At 40.8% G+C, this 15,037-nt stretch overlaps 1 protein-coding gene across 1 annotated transcript in view; it reads right to left on the reverse strand.

Moving 5' to 3' along the window:
- Window positions 1-9,956: 9,956 nt before the first annotated feature.
- LOC142993025 (glutamate receptor ionotropic, delta-1-like) overlaps window positions 9,957-15,037 on the reverse strand; it is a 115,791-nt gene continuing 110,710 nt past the window's right edge. Inside the window, exon 15 of the mRNA XM_076143623.1 lies at window positions 9,957-10,439. Coding sequence (XP_075999738.1) covers window positions 9,957-10,439 — 483 coding nt within the window. The remainder of the gene's footprint in view (window positions 10,440-15,037) is intronic.

A 15,037-nucleotide genomic window follows, 5' to 3' on the forward strand; every position in this document is an offset into this window, starting at 1 on the left:
ATATCTCCCCTTTAGGCCTCTCCTGTGAATGATAATTAATGGGGCTGCGTTCCCGGGCTACACCTATGCATGCTGGGTAGGTGGTGGGGGTGCACATCCATCATGGCTGACATCAACATTTATCTGGTTAGCGCCTCGCAACGTGATGCACCATCTAGTCAACTCACTGCTTAGGAGGTCATGGAAATGAGAGGGGAGCGCAGAGGAGAGATGAAGGAGAGGAGGAGGGACAGAGGAAAAAAAGAGATCCATCTATCTATCTATCCATCTAGTTATACAATTTTGAGCACGATGATCAGGTTGGTAATCATGGAGAGCAAGGTCAGGAGGGAGGTCAGATATCAGGGAGGACACATTAAGCCGCTGCCAGAGGAGGGAGGAGGTGAAGAGGTTTGAGATTGCGTCCTGTGGGATATTCCTCTCCATAGCAACAACCTGCAGCTCCTGTTTTTCTGTTTCCAAGCTGGATTATAGTTTTACAAAGTACAAACCATGGGATGTACAGTATATCAAAGCCATTAGTATTGACATTTAAATCTGTAAACATTTCTCATGTTTTTTCATGTTGGAATTTGCACTACAGATCCAATTTCTGTATCCTGTGCGGATCTTGGACAAGATACAGCAAACCACTTCAAACCATACATCGTAGTGGGAAAACCCTGACAGTAAAATAGCTGGCCAGATCCTACGGGGCCTGACTCGGCTGCCACCCTGGCAGATTTTTCCACCCTCCAACAGGACAGAACTATGGAGTCAGGTAAACGCTGTAGCGGAGGGGTCTGCATTGTGGTCAACGCTCTGGTTCTGGCTGCAGTAGTACTCACGACACAGTGCTCACCAGACCTGGAGCTCAAAACTATAAAAGTTAGAACTTGCTACCTCCCTTGGGAATTCAGCTCCGCTATTATCACACCACCATTGACTGAAGAAAGCTTCCATCACCTCCATCACCATGTACTGCTTTGAACGGCACACATGCACACGTAAACAATCTGCAGTTGTGGAAAGCATTAAACATGAGAAGAGAGAAGTTCGAACATCAGCCCTTCCCCAGAAATGTAATGTGGTGGGGTTAGCTCAGCGACTCTAAGCCTGGAGTAAGAACACTTTATTTGTACTGTGACATCTTTGATTCTTACTGCCCGTAGGTTTGATGAACAAAAATGTGTCCAGTGTCTGCAGATGCCCTCCACCAGTTTGATGACCTCATACCTGCTCCAGTTAGTCCATTTGGTGATGAGGAGCTCCAAGTTCGCTTTGTGAACCTTGAAAGACAAAGTGAGCTGGACTCAACTGGACAACCGCTGTGGTTTTTATTAGATGAAGAACCTTGACAGAATTTTTTGTCTGTTATCTGTCAAGTGCTATAACAGCAGTTTTAATGCCATGTGAATTCCATAAGACTGCAGCAAAATAGTGAAATATTGGCAGATCAACTGATTCATCATCTGGCACCGCTCCTGGGCCTGAAAAGGGATGAGAATGAGGTCATCAACAACACAAATAATGTAGTACACTAAAACATTCACTACCTCTTTCACACTTTATTTATGATACTAAATGTTTTACTTTATTTACATTCCCTGTTTTTCAGACCGCCTGGCAAGAATATTAACTACAAGTTAAATTTCCATGGTGAGTGAGAACCCAGACACAAATAAAACATATCCGATTACATATGAATTCAATAATGGAAACATTAAAGGTGACACATACTTACTTTACGTGTTCTATGTCTGTGCTGTATCCCGGTTAGAAAGTCCCCTGCTAAGGTTATGTTGTGCTGTCGTTCATTTCCATCCATTCCTGCTTCTTCGATTTTCAGCGTTTCGTGGTGTCCGTTTCTCTCTCTCTCGGCCACCGGAGCACCCTGTAGCTCCTCAGCGCTGCGTACTCAGTCCCCTCCCCTGCACCTTATTCACGCATGACTGTGTGGCCATGCGGAGCTCCAATCTCATGTCTGACATTGACTTGACAATTGTCTTGGGTCTCATCTCCAACAACAAATGAGACCATCTGCAGAGAAGGTCATGGCCCCATTTATATCAATGGTGCTGAAGTGGAAGTGCCCTGCTTCAATGTGTTCATCATCAATGACATCATCTGGTCTAAGCAGTCGGACAACCACACTAATTCTATTCTGACTAACACCATTTAGCTTATGTGAAACAGTAATGATATCAAAGTAATAATCATTTTCACACCTGTAGTCTGTTCACTTTGGTCCAGAACAGGGACTCAATTGTTGCATTGTTGAATTTAACACTTCTTTGGGGTTTTCTGTTCACACTGGAAAGATTCAGGGAAAAAGATCTGGGGAAATTATGCCAAATCTCATTAAAATGGACCAAAACATATGGTGGCCTTAGTGAGTTTGAGCTAGTTGGAGCTGTAAATGTGTGGGCCTGTAAAGCCTTTGAGACTCATTTGTGATATTGGACTGTACAGACACACTCCACAAGATTGAGGACATGAAGATATCGTGTTTGTCAAAAGTGAAAATTCTACACTGTGAAGGAGGGGAGTTGAATAAGTAGGACAGTGAGAGAAAATAGGGCGGGGTGAGGAGGTGTCAGTATTAAGTTATCCAACTGAGGCAAGATAAGGATTGACAGTGAAATGGGGTAAATAGGGGTGAAGGAGGATCATCACAAACACAAAGGAGCTGTCGAGATCTTGTTAACTCGCTGACAAGAGGTCATCACTACCGGAGGAAAAAGGGAGCTGAAAGAAATAGCGAGAGGAAGAGAATGATGGATGGGACGGGACAAGTAGGTGACGCTATCGGCTGAACCCACCAGGGAGAGGTGTGAGGGCGAGGAGCAGCAGAGGTGAGGAAGGACGCAGGGAAGGAGACACCATCAACTTGATTGGTTGCTCAAAGTGAAATAAGTACATAGAAACATGGGGGATGGAAAGAGGGCATTATGAGGCAAGGTGAAAGGGAGCAGCTATTACAAGGAGCAAAGTGAATAAGGGAGGTGCTGTTAAAGTGATGTACGTAAACGTTTTGCTGTTTGTATTTGACTTTAATCTTGTGTGTCCACCTTATCTCTCTCAAAAGCACCAAAAATGGTTTTGAAATCGAAAGGGAAAGTCATTGCGACACTTATGTGAGGCTGCAGTGCTCGCCACACAACAGAGAACACAATTGCTATATTGCAAAATGTACTTTTGCCTGTCAACCACTCCTCTGCAATCAGACTGAAAAACACCCCCCTCCAAAATAGCCCCATATAGCCTATAGTATGTTAATACCAACTTCACAGCTTGGATAAGTACAAAGTCTTTCTGCTGTGTTTTCATGATAAATGAACAAATAACACATTTCAATTAACTTGACTTTCAGAAATAATTCCAACAAATGCTTCAACCAATGATTAGTAATGCTATGTAACAGTACATCAGCAAATAATAGTCGTCTCAAAACTACAAGGCCGACAGATGTTACAGATGTTGTTTAATTGGTAAAACCTTTGCCAGCTTTAACTGTGTCCTAATAGTTCAGTCAAATTGAACTATTAAGACAGAACCTCACAAATTCCCATTTCAATCCATTTAACCACTTAATATGCAAAACATTCGCAGGTTTGAGTCAAGTTGGAAGGAAATGTGTGAAATTACACTTAATTAGAGCTTCCATAAGCTAGGCTGACTACATGTCTATCAAGTCTTGTACTGCAGAGGGAAAAAGAAGGTTCATGTCCTGGATGATGAATGTGATGAGTTTAACTGTCCAAAAGAACAACGAGAGTGATGAGGCTGAATCAAAGCGGGTTGGAATGAGTAAGGTTAGTCAGGTTGAGGTGCAGAAAGGGAGAGTTTTTGTATGTGTGCGTGTCTTTTGTGAAACACAGACACACACGTGCACACGCAGCCCCATCCCTTTCATTGTTTGTCAAACTGCATACCAATGATGGGGTAAAGCAGATTGAATCAACATGGTCTCTCTCTCTCTCTCTTGTAAATATTTAACCACCAAATTACTTGTCAAAGTTATCAGCATCTCCGTTGCCACCAGCATGGAATATCCCTCAATCTTTGTCTCTCACATATTCAATTCACATCATTGACTGACATCTTCCCTGCTAAACTCTACAGGTTTCCCTATTCAACCAAGTGCAACAAATCACCCAGTGTGGGTCAGGTGGTAGGCAGGATACCAAGCAAGCTAAGTCTCCAAAAACATAGGGTCAGCAGAGACTTTAGGAAGAAAAGACATTAATATATATTAATATAGCTTTCCATAATAGGCTCACTAGATATCAATCAACCCACATATTCCAGCCTGGGAGCAATCACGTTTCTCAGCAGTATGGACACGGACAGTCTCTGACCCACCTGCTGTGAATTTGCGTAACTCAATCTAAATATTTTTTCGTCTTCTGTGCGAATGAGAACAGAGTAGTAAAAGTGAGGGGACACAGGAAATGGCTCTGTGCAGCGGCCATTACAGAGATAAAAGCCATCTATTGTCATCAAGCACTGTGAGACCTATTGTGGGATCTATTCTTGGAGGAAAAAAGTGCCACTTGCAGTGTGCGAGTGCACTTTCAATGGTGTCAGTCATTTGCAAGTGAGAAGGTGATATATCAAGAAGGATGATGGCTGAGCGAGAGAACAAGCACCACGAGCAATAGAATTAGCCTCTTGCTTGCCCTATGTATGTGTGTGTGCACGTGTGGACAGACAGAGGTGACAGTGTGTTAGCTGCACTTCACCACATCCATGTTTGTCCATGTTTGATTACCATGTGAAAAACTGTCGCAACTAGAAACAACTATTTTGTAATCTAGTGAGAATTTCCAGTAAAAGTGGAAAGTCCTCAACCAACTCTCGCTTAAAAGTGAGAGTCAACAACACCACGTCACTTTCGGGGATTTTATCAGCATATTCTATGCAGCCATTGTTGTTACTGTACCACCAGCAAGCTTGAGGACAATGTTTTTTTCGTTGACTTGCTAACTACGCAGAGAAACAAACATCCATCCAGCAGGTTTACGCCCCATGTCCTGCATATGTCAGAATTACCAAAGCGATGCCTGCAATTTTCGAAATCATAGCAGGCTGCAATTTTCAGACAGTTCCTAAAAACACACCGTCCTACAAATGAAACTGCCCGTCAGCGATAAGCCCTCGGCCGTCTTTAAAATACAGAAGTTGCATGGATTCATCTGTCATACCTTTTATCAGATCAGAACACAGCCAAGCCTGCAGAATCACAGCGTTCAGCACAAAAAGCATGTTAAAGACGTTGTGTCCCGTGTGGTTTAAAGGCATCAGCGTTACCAAGTGTGTGTGTGTTTGTGTGTGTGTATGTATGTATGAGGATTTGTGCAGGTGGAATCCGTCTGAAACGTGGGATTTAGGATGGCAATGCAGGATCTGGTTTGAAGAGCTCTGGTGGATGGGATGGATAATACAGTCGTGTGTTTAAAGTGACTGGCAGATGTTTCTTTATTGCATACCACATTGGTGTTGTTCGTCTTGTGCGTTGCCACACTGTGCTCATAAACGTCACCACCCACGGCGTCACACTGTCCAGGGCTCAATTTACGGGTGCTGACCCACCTCCCTGTGTGAGCGCTTAACAGCCGAACACAACTGGACTCTGACATTCATATCAGCTTTTATGTCTTCCTGCTGCTGGGGGTGAAGAGTTTAATGAGGTGGTTTATCAAGGAAGGGCGATCGAGAGAGACAGAGGGGGAGAGAGAGAGGGGGGAGAGAGAGTGAATATCATCGAGGGAAAATTACAAATAGTTTAGTTTGTGTCCTGAATGTTGTTTTGTTGAAAGTTTCCTTTTCTGTAGCCTAAAGTTTAATTTAAACTATTGCTTTGTTAACTCCACTTAGTGTAGAGTGTAATTTCAGTGGTTTAGTATAACATCAAGAACATCAAAAACATCCTTGCTTTTAGTGATCTGACGTGTTAAAGAAAAGCAGAAGAAACCAAACTGTAAACCATCTTTCTTTATTAAAGATTAAGAAACTCCAAGCAGCATATTCATAAATAAAATAAGGACCTCCATAGATGTTCGGCAACAGACTTTATGTTATGGCAGTTCATCTTTTGATTGGGCAGGGGCACTGCAGTTTTAATGTAAAGGGGTTAGGCAGCATCTGACCAATCAGATCAGGCCGCCGGTCAGGTTGAACACAGTGAAAATCCACTTTGGTTCAAACCCGCTGACCAATGGCAAAGATGCTCTTCAGCAAAAATCTCTTTTACATTTTTTTTTGTTCATGAGATGTCGAACCACAACTCTGTAAATCTTCACATTTATGCTCCTGATTGTTTGTTTGCTTCTACATTTACACCTTCAGGTCCACATGACTCGGTTCCAATTTTTTCCCCTTCTCATGTTACACATACTGGATATGAATAATGAACATTCAGCAAATAGTGGCCAGTGGGACGGTTCATTAACAAAAATGATTCAAGATCTGAAATATTATTTTGACATTCACCTGATCTTTCCTGTTAATAAATGACATTGGCAATTTTCTGTGTACAACAGTGTACAACAACATTTAGTAATTAATCCAAACTTGGTCTTAATTCCTTAATTTCCTTATTCCTGAAATGTGTTGATTTGTAATGTTAATCATTGGTATGTTTTTGTATGTTTGTATATTTTGTGTGGGAGACTTTCCCCCACTTTTTTTTACAAAAATGAATAAAACAACAAAAAAAAGACTCATACAAAGCGCCTTAAAAAGACGAAAGAACACATTTAATATCCAGCGTGTGGAAAATGTAAATGAAGTCAAAAGCTGTGAGGCATATAAATGCACATTTATCACACTTGTGAAAACTGAATGAGGGTAAAACTGTGTTCTGTGCTGTATATATTTCCATTCCACCTGTACATGAGTTCACCATAAATATTTTATCATATTCATAGAGAAAATATCCGATCGCGTCTCCTAGACATGAGAACATTGAGGTTTCCCACCTGCAGACCATTTCGGACTGATGAGGCTTTGATTGCAGTTTGGATAACGACCCTCAGTCCTCTCTGCAGGTGATTATGGATCATTAGTGAGTCTCTCTCTGCATCTGTCACTGCTCTCTGGTTAAAATGACATAACGTCTGTTTAGAAGGTTAAATTCTCCAGTATAAAAAGTTAAAGACATATTTCTGTACATCAGATAAATCTTTTTGTTTTCTTTCTATGACACTTTATGAGGTTAAATTTTCAAAATAGAAGCTCCTGCTGTAACACTCTCCCTCACTTTACTTTCTTTGCTCTATTTCCCTCACAGTCCACCTTCATCCATTACATTCACCTACCTTTAACACATTTAGGGGTATGTGGCATTGTGGCCCAGAGAAGCTGCTTGTCTAACAGCTAGGAAACAATGACAATGGGGGCCACTGGCAGGGACAATGGAATGCCATTTTAAAATCCCCAAGGAACCGAGCAGATTTCAACTTCTGATTATTTGTTTAAAACAACAAACACGCTTCTAGCGATTTGGTCATTGAGGGAAATCCAGAAAAAATTAGAAAAAGCTTCCACATCCAGTTACGTAACCATTTTCTCAATCCCATGGAAATGTGGGTGGGGTCTCTGGCTAGCACTGGCCCAGCATTGGCTCCTATTCTATGAAAATATGCAATATTAATCTGAAAGCAAGTTGGTACAAGTTCCATATCAGCATCAAACTAGATGCATCAAGGTCACTTTCAACATCTTTCAGTGTTAAGTTAAAGTTATTTTCCTCCAGGTGGTGGTGCTGTGGTGGACCAACCTTCCATTTATCTTCCTTGGACATTATATGAAGCAAGTGGCATCACCAAAAAAACCCCAAACGATGTTGAGTGACCTCAGAGCTAATGCTAAAGCTAGAATAAATGAATTACACTTTAAAGGACTCTAAGGATCACTAAATATTCCTCAGATGTTTTCAGAATCTCTCAGAAATTCCATGATCTCTAAAACTTCTTATAGGACCATTGGGCTGTCCTTAGAGAGACAGGTAGCCCTTCAAATTTCCTACTGATCTTCAGATTTGGACATCCGCCCCCATGCTGAGAGAGTTCAAAGGCTGACTTCCCTCTTTGTTTGGGTTGGGAGCTTTAGCATTATCTCTGAACATTAGCATTAAGATCTGAGCTTTAGCATTAGCTCTGAACTCACTTTTGATGTGGTGCTAGCTTCCAAGGAGGAAGACAAACACTAAAGAAGACGATTTGCTGCTGTGGTAGAGTTTCTGCAATGGAATGTCAGAAACAACACCACCTAGAGCTGCATAAGGCCTAAAAGTATCATTTCCTTTGTGCGTTGGAGATAAATCCAACTGTGTGATCATACCTCAAGAAGGTCTTCTTCCAAATCATCTTTCCTTCCTTACGTCCTTCGTGTCCTTGCCCCTCAAACCTCTCTTTCCTCTATGTACAATGAGACACTCCGTGGACACAGGTTCATAGCCATAATGGATAACAGGACAACAAGCAGCATTCTTTCTCTTCTGCATGAATGAATCTCTGAGGAAACACGACAGCAAACAATAATGCATTTGTAAAATATGATTCTGATAAAAAAAACATTTCAGCTTTTGCTCGATTATTCAATGAAACACCAACATTAAAAAAAAATCCAATAAAGACTTCTGACTGGAATAAACAAGGTATATTATTATATTCAGTACAAATGAAAATAAAACAATTATTTCCGTCCGATGCTGCAGATATATGTTTACTGTATAGGGTCGTACAGAGGTGCATAACAGTTAGGTGTCCAACACTAAAATGTCCCTACGGTGCGTCATGGGTAGTCGTTTACATCGATGAATTGTGGAGAGACATTGTTAAAATTCGGCACTTAGAAAACAATCACAATGAATTTTGCGTCATTGTTTCATATTGAACAAAATTTACAAAGCCATTCAAACAGTCAGGACGTGTTTATATAGATTTTTATCTCATTTTTTTGTTTTTTATAACTCAACTTCAAAAATTGAGAATATTCAAAATACACTTTGACCTCACTTCGTTCTCTTGGTATTTACAAATATATACACAAAAAAATTACATCCGCCCGACTCCTGTGTATAACACCGGCTGTGTGGTACAAAATCTTTTCACTTTGTTCATAACTTTTTTGTTTTTTTTTCTCTTCTGGAGCTCAATGGGTCAATTAATCGATCGATAGGGACAAAATGGTGACAGTTTTGATTGTCGATTAATCGTTTAAGTCATTTTTATTTAATAGAAACATGGTTACGGCTCGTTAAAATGAAGATTGTCTGCTTTTTTCTGTTTCTTTGTTTAATTGAGGAGTTTGGACATTGATCAGAATAAATAAGCAGTTCGAAGCGGAGAATTTTGGTCTTTGTGATTGTTTCTCACAATCTGTTGACAAAACGATTAATCGGTTAATCAAAAAGGTAGAAAGAAAAAATCCAAAGAATATTCACTTATGAAAATAATCATTAGTTGCAGCCCCATTTCATTCCTCAATAGAACACTTGAGTTTGTCGTCCTAAACCCAGAAGTGACCCTGGTCAGATTATTAATTAATTTTTCTCAGACATTTCACCTGAAAAATAAACTTTGGTTGTCATGGTTAATTATGTTGAATTATACAAGATTCATTACAGCCATTAATGCTGCAATATTTAAGTTGTTCTCTTATGAATTAATTTTAAAAGGATGTGGGACAAACTACACATTTCAGATGTAACAGATTCGTTTCCACTTTAATCAAAGCAGCTCGAGATTGAACTGACTTTTACCCACGCAACAATATCCCTCCCTTTGGGATCAATGAGAAAAATGAATTAGAAATCTGATTGAGTGAACTTTGGGGTTGGTCTACAAAGGTTTTTAGTTATTAAATAACTAAAAACTGCCCCAAACCAGACCAAAGTGCAGATAGTGACTTATCAGTGATGCACAGTTTGGCCCCTGGGTCCCGGTCCTGTCCCTCATTCTATGATTCCATCATATAGATGTACTGTGGGTGCCCTCAATGGCTTCGGGTATGGGTCCTCCGGAGACTGCCTGGTAGGACATTGGCAGGGGGGTCTTGCCAGGGCTCTGGCGGAAGAGCCCCCCGTTGGGCGCTCTGTGTTTGCACTGCATGGTGCCGCTGTGGCTGCTGCTGCTGAGCGGGTGGTGGGGGGGCAGCGTGCTGCTGCCATGGCCCTGGGACGGGGGCAGCGTCCTGCCGAGGGTCCCCCCATGGTGATGGGGGAGGGGAAGAGTCGGTGGCGGTGCTCTCCCCTCCCCGGGAAGGTAGGTGGTCACAGCGAAGTCCCGCACGGACTTGGGACCCGGAACCAGGGAGGCCTGGCTGGGCTGCATGCTGCCGATGTCCAGCGCAGAGATCTCGATAGAGTGGCCTGGGATCTGCTTGTGGACCAAGTCCTCGTCCAAAAGACTGTTTATACGGCGGTGCACCTGTTCCAGATTCACCTCCTTGTCCTACAAGAGGAGTAAGGGGTGAGGGAGGGCAGAGGAGAGAGAGAGGGAGGGAGGAGGAGGAGGGACACAGAGGCTGAGATTGGCGATGGGCCGGTTTCTCAGACTGTTTTTTGGCGCTCCATGCATTCATCTGTTTATTCTCGAACATGGCTTTTGTATTCACTACTGAACGGTTATCAGCATGCCAGATGATAGAGCCATTGTGTTGTGTTGTTTCAGCTGAGGTCACGTAAACCAATTCACATATGCAGCTTGAAATCAAACTTGGCCTGTGATCATCTAAGGTCTCATGTCGGAGAAAAATATTAGTGGAGCCAAAGTGACTGGAGTTAGTTTGTTGTACAGCTGTCTGTCAGTTTGTCTGTGAAGCAGGATATCTCAGGAACATCTGCAGGTTTGGACAGATTGAGAGAGTCTGGATGGAGGAAGGATTGATTCAGAGTTGCGACTCCTGTCATCAGAGAACTAAGGTCATTGCTGTCTTATCAAGTGCAAAATCTCAATGTTTAACCAGTTTGGACCTGATTTTCCCCAACAACTACCCAAGGCATTAACGCACAAGCAATGTATTATGTATCTTGTTCCAATGCTTCATTGAAATAAGGTTGCACCAAATGGGACAATTCGCCAATTTCATCTTTTAGGTGGTCTATATCTGATACCTGTTTGTACTTGTGTAGTGGTCACTGATACCTTTGTACACAGGGATGCTGATTAGAGATTAGAGAGATAAAATGGTTGAAGGCTATGGGGTGGATCATCGGATTAGTAAGAAATATGGCAGGAAACATAAGATATGTTGTGCAACTGCTTATCGCCAAGACTCTACTATCGAGATACGGATATACTGAAGATTGTTCCTGTTACTTGTCACTGATTGCATAATCCATATGAGGAGATTTGTTTCCACGATTCTACGTTAACATTTTCACAACACATCCACTTAATGTCCAGTGTACTTCTCGTACATCTTATACAAGATTAATTATTCATTATTCATTGGTCCAGTGAATTTGAGCAGACTCGCTATTAGTGCTTTATGATCAGCGAAGGTAAGAATTTGGTTTTTAGGGTGAGATGGAGAGCCTGAATTTAAAGATTAGATTAAAGACGCAGTTTGCCAACATAAGGAATAAATTGGATAGAAAAGCTGGTGGTTAATTGGTGGAGCCTCAGGCTGCTGTCAGTGTTTCAGACCTTTCTGTCTCTGTAGGTTAGACTGAAATTTTGGATCCAGTCTAATCATCCTCTTTTTGTGAAAATGTATTTATGCCCTATCAATCCTGATACTTGTAGCCCTGTACAAGTAGGTAAATGAGCCATGAGTGTCAGAAAATCTATTTAACTTGAAGCTTTTAGCAGTGAGAAGAAAGATTTAGGTATAAAACTAAAGTGAACATTGAGCTTTGGTGTAGGCTTGAGAACGTACGAACGCATTTCCTCTCTGTAAGTCTGCAGTGTATTCCTCCTTCATCCTGGCTGTCGAGCCTAAGCAGGTAGTATGACGTTCAGAGCCAGAATCATTTTGCCATCAGAACAATTTAATCAAAACATGTGCTGACGAAGCATGTCCTCGTGGCTGCTGTCATGCATTACGTTTTTCCTGCTGTGACCCAGGTACTGGGTCATGGAAAGGTAAAGGACAAGGGACTACAGGCATGACTCGCATGTGAAGTAATGGAACTTGAAAGTGAGGAGGACGTGTAATCCAGATTCGTGGCACGTCCTCCTCATGTTTGCTCCTGTGTGACTGAATGTGAAGCATCTCGACAGAAAAGCATTATTATATAAACCAGAAAATCTCCACCAACAGCCTCCATGCAACACTAAATCTGCTTTCTAGATGTAGAAAATGTTTAGAATCTTTTCATCTGCACCTACAGCGATCATTGTGATTGGCTGATGGTGGTGTCTATGGTTTTTGGAGAATACCTAAATCCTGAAAGTTAACGTATATATTGCTGCTGTTGCGGCACCTATAGGCAAATCAACATCCGGTCTTGTAGGATCACTCAGATACGCAGAATTTATTTCATTTTTATTGTCAATGAAATAGACCACGCCTAAAAGACAACCAATCACAGCAAAACAAATAATGAAAAGTACTAATATATATGTTTAGATGCAAACCTAAATACATTATGTACCAAATTAGATGAGGATTGGATGACATTTGCAGCTGTGTTTAAGCAAAAGCTGGTGTGGCATTTAATGTTCTAATGCTTTAAAGTTTAAACACAACAACAAATAATGACTTTGTTGACCCTCTTCCTCACATCATTAAATTGCACAAAGTGATTGTTGAGATATCCTGCAAACCATCAGACAAACAAATACATCTATGATAAACTTGGGCAGATTGTTGTGTGTGTGTGTGTGTGTGTGTATGTGTGTCTGAAGCAGCCAGTCACGGTCAGCACACAGCTACAATATTAGTCACAGTCTTTATCAAATCATAACAAAGGATGTGTGAGACACATTTATATATTAATACACCACAAACATAATCAGTTACTCCACAGTGTTATCTGAGCCTTTTATGATGAGGTTAATATAAATAAAATGATTTGTTTGTGCAGGACAGTGTAACTTAAAAGTGGACATATTTCCATGTTCTTCTTTTCATTTAAGGTCTATTTGAAACATTTGAAATACTTTAATGTGAAAAGAAAAACACTTGCTGATGCATCGCTGTGCACACTGTGTGAAAACAGGACATTTTAGCCATGGTCTCTTTAAGGCCCCTCCCACAAAAGGCTGCTCTCTTTTGATTGGTCAGACCTGGACAAAGCAGAATATTTCCCCCTTTAATGTAACAACTTTGTGTGCCTGATCCGAGTAATCACGCATTCAGTCTTTGATGTGAATTGCTTAAAGCCTACAGGAAGTATGAAGATTAAGCTCATTAAAACATCTCAGCGCAGGTTATCGTCTCAGTTAACTGGCTCCTCATTAAAAATAAGTAAAATTAAATGAAGTGCTAGATCAAACTCAGACAGACGTGATGGAAGTGAAGAAGAGGGAAACAAACGGCTCAGTAAGCGAGGGGTTAAAATGATTCTGCTTCCAAAACTACGCAGACACAGAGCCTTTTGAAACATTTAAAATCCTTTAGTGCTCAAATTTTCTTTCTCCTAATTTTACTTTTCATCAAATTTCCACATCAAGCCGCACTGTAAGATTCCTTAACAAGGAGGAAGGACGATGCCTTTAGATAATCGTTAGTTTAACCCAAAATTAATTTTCCATCAAAAATTATTATAGTTTTAGTTAAAGATTTGAGATATTATTTTGTATCACCTATGCCCATTTTATTTAATAAAGCAAGAATTAGATTTTTCTAAAGTAAAACAAATTTTTTTTTTGTCTATTCTAGTTATATCACTGAAACCAATGCTGGATTTTTTTGTAAATTAAAAAGATAAGAAAAGCACAATGAGTCTTCGAGTAGACGGCACTTAATAACGGGAAGAATTTTGAGCAGAGTTACAAAATAAAATTATTGTCTGGATTGTTGAGTTTAAGGATTTTTCTTCATTTTTCAGTGCAGCTCAGTTTTCTGTGTCAGACACATTAAATGAAAAGTAAAATGGTCCTAATGTGTTCAAATTGAAGAGGCTTAAATCTCTTTCATTCTCTGTTTTCATTTTATAAAAATAGTTATGGAGAACACGTAGCAGGTGAAGGACCGAGTTGAACCCTTGAAAAGCAAAAAGATTTGAACGTTTTAGATCTTAAATTGTGTAAGAGCTCTATTCTGACCTGTATCAATAGCTTCTGCTTCATCCCAGCCTCTCTCTCTGTCTGTCCAAATGTCCCTCCTCCCCTCCGATGAAGCGCATATGTCATTATATGTCAAAGGACCAGAAACCCTGGCCAGCCTGTAATCCTTAGTAACCTGCACGAGATCAGACAAGTGTGAAACAAAACCAGAAGAGGAGAGAGGGAGAGGAAACAAATCAGACGTGACACAATGAAAGTGTGTTGACTGATGGGAGGGTGGAGGAGATTGTGTTGCTAAGGGCAACACACACAACTGTCTGCTCACACTTTACTTTATGGATCCATCATTGAAACCCTGCGTCTGATTTGTTATGACATCAGCAAAATGGGGAAGGGCTTCCTGACCAGGCGCTTGTGGTAAGAGTGTGTGTCTGTGTGTGTGTGTGTGTGTTTGTGGAAGTGATTTTTGTTTTTGTTCGGAGGTCAGATTACTGAGTTTGTGTCCCATTTAATATGATGACCCATTTCCAATTCAGTGTTAACTTATTTACAAAACCATCTTTCTTTGTGAATTCATTCAGACCGACTTATTGTCATGATGAAAATGATGTTTCCATACTGCTAATTGATGTTTGATTTAAAGAGATATCAGTTATCAGTTTGCAGACATTAATACGGATCAGGCTGCTTTACTTCATGTTTACACTTAATTAAAGCTATTGCTGCTGTAACTGGTGTTTCATTAAGACAAAGCGATGTCATGTGTATATTTAACAGGCACTTTAAGGTTTCAGGATCTATTTGCCATCAGGTAAGACATGATCCGGTACTGTTACTTGTCTTTAGACCTGAAACAAGAAAGAGACGAATGGACA

The sequence above is a fragment of the Genypterus blacodes genome, unplaced genomic scaffold (genome assembly GCF_046128005.1).
Source record: "Genypterus blacodes isolate CSIRO-AG114 ecotype Tasmania unplaced genomic scaffold, CSIRO-AGI_Gbla_v1 ptg000026l_1, whole genome shotgun sequence".
Taxonomy (NCBI): Eukaryota; Metazoa; Chordata; class Actinopteri; order Ophidiiformes; family Ophidiidae; genus Genypterus; species Genypterus blacodes.